General features: G+C 38.5%; 1 protein-coding gene across 1 annotated transcript; it reads right to left on the reverse strand.

Moving 5' to 3' along the window:
• Window positions 1–1,563: 1,563 nt before the first annotated feature.
• LOC143592414 (uncharacterized) lies at window positions 1,564–5,524 on the reverse strand. Its single transcript, XM_077072340.1, has 2 exons — window positions 5,429–5,524; window positions 1,564–1,944 (listed from the first exon to the last, which is right to left on the reverse strand). Exons 1-2 carry the CDS (start codon window positions 5,522–5,524, stop codon window positions 1,564–1,566), a joined length of 477 nt encoding a protein of 158 aa, XP_076928455.1.
• Window positions 5,525–10,065: the final 4,541 nt, after the last annotated feature.

Consider the following 10,065-nt stretch of genomic DNA (forward strand, 5'->3'; position numbering starts at 1 on the left):
TAAACTGAACTTCTTTTAGGCTTTTTGCTGAATTTTTTATTTTTTTCTTTTTTACTAAACTGATAAGTAATATACTGATATAAATATATACAACTCTGACATTCACATACTTACAACTCTTTCGACTATATACTACTCGATAACGAACTGGAGTTCATCACAGGGTTAAAATAAAATAAAGGCTTAGGCCGAAATGGTGTGTAATGTTCGGCTTAGCAAATAAAAAGGAATAAGGTTCAAACGGGCTCCTAGGGGAATAATGTTAGGTAAGAAATTTTATTTAGTGGGAAAAAAGTATGTATGGGTTTTCTAAAGTCCTAATCTCTATACATGCGGTGGTATTAAGATCTCGATAAGCATATGACAAGCAAGTTCTAATTCTGTGAAACATACCGGTTTCCCTCAATAAATGTTAAGACACGTTTTTATATTTATTATACAATATGTGTATTAAGTATAGGGGACTATCTCACAATATGTATGGAAATTTGGGCGGCTGACATGAAACATGTATATCCATCCCCTTGACTCATTATCTCCGCTTAAACGACCCCATTCTCAACATCTCTTTTTGAAAAAAAGTTTGTTAGGAAAACTATCAAGAAGCTGAAAAACCAGCCATGACCAGAAACATATAACTTTATATTAATGACAATAATTAACACTTAAGAACTTTGGTTTCCGAACACTCTTCGAGGTACTATCGGGCTAAAAATTTCAATTTTCCCCAACCCCACACTTGAGGTTGACATTTTCCTCAATGTTAAAAATATAAATCGTTTAAAGAACATTTGGAGGATGAGGTAGAAATTGACTGTTTAACAATTATAATACCGAGGCTCTAATGTGATGGTTCTGACACATGAATCTAAAATTACACTTTTAACATTAAACTATAATAACAAAAAAAAAAATATGAAACCGAAAGCACCTGATATATATATATGACTACGCGATGTGAAACATGGCTCGTGAACACTCGTCTTCTCCCAAGACTAAAACTGAATCTGCAAAATCTCAAGACGTGTAGAAGCAAGTTTCTCACTGTGTGTAAGACGTAGGCCTTTTAAGACTTTTGCAAAAAGTGAGTTTTTTTTAATTATTTTTAGAAAAACTAATTACCGAGCCAAATTATGTAGTTTCATAGTAAAGTTTGTTTAAAAGAGTTTAAAGGCTAAAAGACCTAACTCACTTTCGTAGGAATCACGATTGCATTTAGCGTATGCAACAAGCCCTTTAAACCCCTTGGTAGCCCGGGTGGACGAGTAAGGTCTCGTGATGGTTTATAATGAACTACACCCATAAAGTTCCAAATACAACAAAATATACACGAACCTAGAAACACATGTAATTGACCGTCAAGTGTCTTCATAAACCGGCGAAGTTACAATGAAACTCACCGATTCCTTACCCATGTTATGAATATCCTCCATCTCCAAGTATGGCTTCAACCTATAGCCATTCACCATTTGCCTCACGTGGTCACCAAAATCTTCAATCCCGTATTGCCCGTGATTCCCAACTCGAACAATCAAATACTGACCCATCCATTTGCTTTTGAGTTTACCCGGAAAAAAGCTTCATCCTCATGTTGTAAAGCCAAACTCTTTGACCCACTTCAAAATTCTTCAACAAGATTTTAGCATCATGTACCTTCTTCATCTTTTCCTTATAAGCCGATGCACACTTGTATGCATCGTTCATCAACTTTTCGAACTCGCACAAGGCCAATTTCCTTGCTTTACCTGCATCATCATAACTAGTGTTAACATGTTTAGTGGCCCAATAAGCTCGTTGTGAAATCTCAACCGGTATATGACAATCCTTTCCATACACAAGTCTATAAGGAGTAGTACCAATCGGTGTTTTATAAGCCATCCGGTAAGCCCACAAAGCATCAGTCAACTTAGATGACCAATCCTTACGGTCCGTACGAACATTTTTCTATGAAATCTGTATAATTTACTGATTAGACACTTCAACTTTTCCACTCGTGGATGGTGAGGAGTTGCAATCCTATGATCAAACCCGTATAGTTTAAGCAACTTACCGAATTTAAAAATTTTTTAAAGTGGGATCCCCCATCACTAATGATGGTTCGGGGGATTCCAAATCTCTTGAAAATATTAAATTGAACAAAGTTGCAAACGACAAGATATTCGTCCTAGTGGCTATCGCCTCAACCCATTTAGACACGTAGTCGACGACCACTAGGATCTATAAATTACTGTAAAAGTTCGGGAATGGGACCATGAAATCGATCCCCCAAACATCAAAAATATCAACTAAAAGGATCGGGTTCAAGGGCATCTCATCCCTCTTAGAAATTCTCCTGAGTTATTGGCACCTTAAATAGTGTGTTGCGAACTCGCGAGAATCCTTAAACAATGATGGCCAATAAAAGTCACTCGTCAAAACTTTTCTAGCCACTAAAGTGACCGCCACACGCGGACGAATGCGCGTGTTCCAACACTAATCAAGCATCCTCCTCAGGTATGCATCGTCTAATAATCTGATCTGCACCAATCTTGAACAAATCCGGGTCATCCCAAATGTACTGTTTAGCATGTGACATCAAGTTCTTCTTCTTCCTCCTTGGCCAAAGCTCCGGTATGCCACCTGAAACTTTAAAATTAACAATATGTGAAAACCAGGGGTTTTGGGAGACTGTCATGATATGTTCATCTAGAAATGACTCGTTAATGGGCATGTCATTGTCTCCATATTCCACCATGATTCGAGACAAGTGATCTGCAACAACAATATCACTACCTTTCTTGTCCTGAATCTCTAGATAAAACTCCTGAAGCTAGCAAAACCCATCTGATCAATCATTGTTTCGCATCCTTCTTATCCATAAGGTACCTGACAGCAGAGTGGTCAGAATATATAATAACTTTAATACCCCAAATATAAGACCGGAATTTATCTAAAGAATATACTACCCCTAGTAACTCCTTCTTAATTGCGGTATAATTTAATTGAGCATCCGAGAGGGTTTTACTCCCGTAGTATATAGCAACGGGTTTCTTTTCAACCGTTGACCCAAAACAGCCCCAACCGCGTAATCACTTGCATCACACATTATTTCAAAAGGTAATTTCCAATCAGGTGATTGCAAGATTAGGGCTTCAACCAATTTCTGTTTTAAAATATCAATGGCCTTAGCACATTCATCATTAAAATCAAATGGGGAATCCTTTAACAATAAACTACATAAGGGTTTGGTGATATGACTAAAACCCTTAATGAATCATCTATAAAACCCGGCGTGCTCCAAAAATGATCTATTGCCTTTAACATTCGTGGGATGAGGTAGAGTAAAAATAACTTGAACCTTAGCTTGTTCCACCTCAATCCCACGACTTGACACGACATGGCCAAAACAATCCCCTCTTGGACCATAAAATGGCTCTTCTCCCAACTAAGAACCAGGTTCATTTCAACACATCTTTTCGATAATTTTTCGAGTTGATTTAAACATGATTCAAAAGATGTGCCGAAAATCAAAAAGTTATCCATGAAGATTTCTAAAGACCCCCCCCCCCACCATATCAGAAAAAAATACTCATCATGCACCTTTGAAAGGTGGCGGGGGCGTTATATAGCCCGAATGACATTCACCTAAATGCGAATGTCCCATATGGGCACGTAAACGTAGTCTTCTCCTGATCTTTAGGATGAATAGCTATCTGGTTATACCCGGAATAACCATATAAAAAGCAATAGAATTTTTGCCTATATAGCTTTTCAACAATTTTATCGATAAACAGAAGCGGAAAGTGATTTTTCGATGTAGCCACGTTCCGTTTTCGATAATCAATGCAAATACGCCACCCAGTTACCGGCCGAGTGGCTACCTTGTTACCTGAGTCGTCCTTGATGAATTGGATGCCCGTTTTTTTCGGTACTGTCTGAGTTGGGCTAACCCACTTGCTGTCAGAGATGGAAAAAACAATCCCAACGTCTAGCCACTTCAGAACTTCTTTCTTCACCACTTCCCACATGTTCGTTTTCAACCTCCGCTGAGCATTGTTTGCGGGTTTGACATCCGGATCTGTTGAAATTTTATGCATCACAATTGGGACTGATCCCCTTCAAATCCGCTATCGTCCACCCGATTGCTTCCTTGTTTGCAATCAGCACCGCCATCAAAGAACTTTCTAATTCAAAAGATAAATTATAAGCTATTATAACAGGTAAAGTTTCATTATTACCAAGGAAGGCATATTTTAAATGATTTAAGAGCTCCTTCCGCTCGACTTTTGGTGCCTCCTGCAATGACGGTTTCAACCTGGTATCAATATTCTCGGGTAGTGATTCCACCTGAACTGACCATGGTGGACGGTCTCCTCGCACAGTTACAACCTCCAACTATCTCTCTTCCTCTTCCAGTAACTTATCTGTTTCTAACTGTAATCTGTCAAACAAAAACCACGTCTCTGTTGCGCCATCCGTGCTGTCAAAAGAGTCGTATAGCGGTATGCACTCTTCAATGACATCGGCCATGAAGCACTCGTCATCGACCGGAGAATTATTTACATGTGTGAAAACATTAATTCTCAACTTACGGTTACCAAAATGCCATGTCAACTGTACCATTTCTACAATTAATGTTGGCATTTGCGGTGGCCAAAATTGGCCTACCGAGGATAACCGTGGGCTGTTTTGTCCCTTCACCCGAAACATAATCGAGGACCAAAAAGTCAACTGGAAAGTAAAAGTATTCCACCTTGACAATAACATAAGTCAGTATCCCCCGAGGAAGTTTTGGTGTTTAGTCAGCTAAATCAACTGTGATGACGGCTGCCCGAAGCGGACCGAAGTCATAGTGATCATATAGACTTCCCAAGAAAATACTGATGCTATCTCCAAGGTCTAGAATCTCCCGTGTCATTTTAAAATCTCCCACTTGAATGGGAATAATGGGTGTTCCCGGATCTTGTAGCTTGGGTGGAAGAGCACCCGAAAGGATTGCACTCACATTATCGGTATAATTAATCTCTTTGGGAATCTTACGAATCCTCTTTTGTGTGCACAATTCTTTCAAGTACTTCACATAGGCCGGAATATGTATTGTGGCATCTAGAAAGGGAATATTAATTTTAACTAACTTTTTTAAACATTTCCCACATTTCTTCTTGTTGTGGGCCCCTTTTGGATGCCATCTTCGCATTAGATAGCACCAACAATGCATTGGGATAGGGAACAGTTTTCATTTTCCCCTTGTCCTTAGGATTATTGATGTCATCTCTCGGGACCGGTTTATTAATATTATTTTTACTCTTGTTATATTCATTTAAATTAACCGGTTCCGGCTCGTCCTCACTAACGATTGTTTCATCAATTTCTTCCACCACCCCCTCAACCAATGGTGGTGGAACCCCAACTTTATTATCATACTTTTTCCATTTATTATAATACTTACCTGGTTAACGTGATTTTTCGAACTTGAGCTGTAGTGGTTCGGGTTAACCGTGGTATCACTCGGGAGTTGACCCACACTCTTCTGCAACTTTGCCATATCTGCTGCGAGCTGACCAATCTGATTTGACATTGCCTCCACCGATTTATCCCGTAACTCAAATTGTTTCTTAGTTTCAACCTAATTATCTGTCACAATCTTCAGCAATGCATCCAACTTCGAGTACCGACTCGTCTGCATTTCCCGAGGACCTTTCTGCTGGTCCTGATTCTGATTACCCGATGAAGTACCACCCTGGTTACCGTCTCTGTTATACCCCTGATTCTGATTATACGAACCATGCTACTGATAACCGCCTTGGCGGTAATTTCCCTGCTGTCTGTTCTAGTTCAATCCCTAAAAGTTCAGGTTTTACTGAGTAGCCGCGTTCTCGCATCGAAAGTTCGGGTGATTCCTCGGGCCCGGGTGATAAGTGTTTGAATTAAACCCTTGGCCCTTAGAATCCCCGTAAGCATAATTAACATCTCCAGACTCCTCATCATCATTATCATCATAACACTCGGGGCAATTTTCTACCTTATGCCCGAGTTCACCGCATTCCTCACATACCGGGAATTTGACTCCAACTTTTGCAACCTCTTTCTTTTACCCTTTTCTGTACCCAACCAGTTCACGTTCCAATTCAGCTATCCTTTCAAATTCACTCTTGACTGACTTTACTAATCTGGAAGAAGTCTGGTGTCTTCATCTTTCTGCTGCTGCCTCTGCTTTAGAGTCTCCACAAATAAACTTCAAAAATTCCCAGTCATCTTCCTCGGGTTAGTTCAATAGTTGACCATTACATGAAGCTTTCAAGTGTTTTCTATCGTCGTAAGTCAACCCGTCACTGAAACACCTCACTAAATCCCACAATTCAATCTGATAGTGTCGCCATTTTCTGATCATCTCTTTGAATCTGGTGAATGCCTCGTGAAACAGTTCACCCGATAATTGTGAAAAGTGGCGAATTTTCATTCGGTCCTTGTTTGTCTTCGACTGTGAATAGTATTCATTAAGGAACATATGCTGCATCTCGGCCCAATTATCAATACAGTGCACGGTAGCGAGTTAAACCAGTGTTTTGCTTTGTCATTTAGTGAAAACTGGAATAACCGCAACCGAACCTCGTTGTAACATCCCGAAATATTTAAAAATAATATCTAATATATTATTTAATTATGATGGAAAAGTTTATTTGGGTTAGTAGAAAAAATAATAAAATAATAAAGATTAAAGCTTAAGGAGGCTTTAAATGTGGAATTAAGTATGGACTAAAAAGGAGGGCTGGGCATAAGGTCCATGGGCTTAAGGGAGTATAAATACCCCTTAAACCCTAATCCTTTCCATTTACATCCATATCTACACCATAGCATAAACCTTCAAAAACACACACTTAAGCCAAAGACTCTCTACACCACCATCCATCTTCATAATTTTGGACCATATCAAAGAAAGATCAAGTTTGTTTATTATCTACAATAACCTAAGATCATCAAGCTTAACTCGAGCAAAATTTAAACCGCGATTCGATTCGTTTAAGGTACGCGTCATTTTAAAGATCGTTCATTTGATATTGGTTTTTCATGAAAATTGGTAGAACCTTAGATCGGGATCCAAGGGTTAATAAAAATATAAACTTGACGTTAAAATATGAACTTATCCAACTATTTAGTAAGTTCGGCTCGTTTGACATTTCTATATCTAGCCAAACGGAGTTTTAAAATCGATAAAAGTTCAAACTTTATCCAAAACGAGCAAGATCTTGGTTGAGTGTGGTAGTGTAAATATTAGAAATGGTAATAATATAATAATTATACTTAACATAATATAATAATAATAATAAAAATGACCCAGCTCATGATAGAAATATTAATAATAATAATAATAATAATAACTAGGGGTAGTATAATATAATATTGATAATGTGGTGAAAGCTTCATCATGTCAACGTAATAGTGATAACGATACTATACTATCAATAACAGATAGCGGTAACATGTAAATGTTAATAATAATTAGCTACAGTAGTGTAGCAAAAGACATCAGCAAGCAACTAAGAAAGCATATGATATAAAAGGAATTGAAACAAGAGGAATACCATCCAAGTGGGTTTGTGGAGTGGTAATATGGTTGCTGTGGGAGCTAAGGTCGCGGATTCGAGTCCCGGCCCTTGCAATTTATTTTTGATTTAAGGAGATTCCATTGAACCTGGTTCAGCTCAACTTGGCATGGTTCGATTTGATCAGAAAGGTTCATTCGAATAGAAAGGTCCGTTCGACTAGAAAGGTTCATTCGAATAGAAAGGTCCGTTCGATTAGAAGGATCCATTCGAATAGAAAGGTCCATTCGATTAGAAGGGTCCATTCGAATAGAAAAGTTGATTCGAATAGAAGGGTTCATTCGATTAGAAGGGCTCATTCGATTGGACTAAGGCCCAGTTCAAATCAAGATGGGCCAAGACTCTAATGGGCCTGCTCTAGCCAAGCCCATGGACTGAATTAGCCTACTCCATAATTAACTCAAGTGGGTTCAACATAATAAACCAACCTCATCAACTTCGTTAAGTCATATTAATTTTTTATGGACAAGTTCGTTGACGAATGAAAGATATATATTTTATATATGTATATATATACATAATATAATATAATAACGACGAGCACACTTAATAAATAAAAAGAAAAACATGCCTTCGTTAAACAAGGTAACCCCCATAGATCCATTTAACTAAACAAGTGAACCTAACTTAGCAAGTACGTTAGTTAGCTAAAATACCAACTTAATTAGTTACATGGTTACTTAACAGATATATATGTTTGACAATTAGCCGTGCACAACTAAGGAAAGGGATTACACTTAACTCCGAATGTAACCGTATCCAGGTGAGTTTCTAGCCCCATTTCCTTGTCATGTTTTCGGGGCTGTGTGCATACTCGATTTGATTAGTTAATACACTTAACTTAAGTGGTAAGTGTATGATATGTGATTGTCTTATGTATGATGTATGAATTATATATGAATGCTATAGAAAGTATTGAGAGTATGTATGAAAGTTTACAAAGAAAAGTATGGTATGGTTGCACGGAAAAAAGGGACCAGGCCCTAATAATATATGTGAGGATAGGGACCAGACCCCAATAATATCTGTAATGTTGGGGACCAGACCCTTATAATATCTGTGATGTTAGGGACTAGACCCTTACAATATCTGTGAGGTTATAGAGCGAAATGCTCTTTAAAATGTAACAATAGTTACGTATGTATCATGTAAGTAAAGAAAGTATGAAAGAATGAACGTATGAATGTATGTATGAAAGTAAGGTGAACAGGTTAAGTATGTAAGATGTACATACCTTCGGGCATGTATACAAGTATGTGAACGTATTGTATGTTGCTTGATTAAATAGAACTCACTCAGCGTAGCTGACTTTTAGTATGCATGCAGGTGCGTAGAATGAGACAGCTGGCTTGAAGAGGGGCACATGGCAGAAGAATAAAGAAGCTGGCATCTGAAGACTTAATTTTATGATGTTTGAACTTAAGACATGTTTTATATGGTTTAAATTTTATGACTTATGCAATGAATGTTTTCTTTTTATCTATTCTGCGAAAAGTTTTAATTAACTCTAATATTTAGAACTGTGTTTATGAGTAATTCCAACGCCAAAGTAGGGCACCAGGACCGGGGCCTTACAAGTTGGTATCAGAGCATAAGTTCGAGAAAAATAAGTATCCTACATGCTTATACTCGAACAAAAATGAGACTTAAGCAAGAAAAGAAAGAAGATGCCAGTTCAAGAAAGCCATGTGTCACTCAAGAAAGCTAAGTAAAGGTAAATTACATGATTAATTTCACGTGTAATGTAAGAAAGTTTGCTTTATTGCTAGACATAGGAGTATATGATTATATGAAATGTTTGATTGTCTGACTGTTAAAAGTAGAACTAGCACAAGTGGACTCACAACATGAAGTGTATAGGACACGGGGAGTAACGTGATCAACTAATCACAACTGGCCACTATTATTACATGTTAGCCTTATTATCCTTGTCCTAAAAAGTTCCTTGAGTGTCGACGTTTGTGTTTCCATTCTTATAGAATATGAATGGTGGGCTCTAGGAATGTTTTTGGACTAGGAGGTCGCACTGGACGCCGTGGTAAGCCGCGTGTTAACCCGATACCTTCTGGAGAACCAGTTACCAACACAAGGGAAGAAGGGGGTGAAACTGAGCGAGATCAGAGTAACAATGAAGGGTATCAACTCGATCATGCTGTAGAAGCTGCCATTGTTCAAGTTATAGCTGATGCACTGAAGAACCTGCATCCTAGTGGGTCTGTTGAAAGCCATGCAAGGACTGCCGAGAAGATAGGGGAGAGTGGTAAGAAGGCTTATGAGAATGAAAAAGGTGACTCGGTTGAAGTTCGATCTGTGAAAGTTGGTGAAGGGAAGAGGGGCCGAGGTGGGTGTAACTACAAGTCATTCAAAGGTTGCGACCCACCGAAGCTAACTAGTTTAGGAGATGCAATCGCTACATTCTAATGGATAACCGCAATGGATAGGGTTATCCGAATTAGCGAGTGCCGTCGTGACAAAGCAGTGG

This window comes from Bidens hawaiensis, unplaced genomic scaffold (assembly GCF_021521415.1).
Source record: "Bidens hawaiensis isolate Kalapana, Puna unplaced genomic scaffold, B.hawaiensis_p1.1 tig00040742_1, whole genome shotgun sequence".
NCBI classification, from domain to species: domain Eukaryota; kingdom Viridiplantae; phylum Streptophyta; class Magnoliopsida; order Asterales; family Asteraceae; genus Bidens; species Bidens hawaiensis.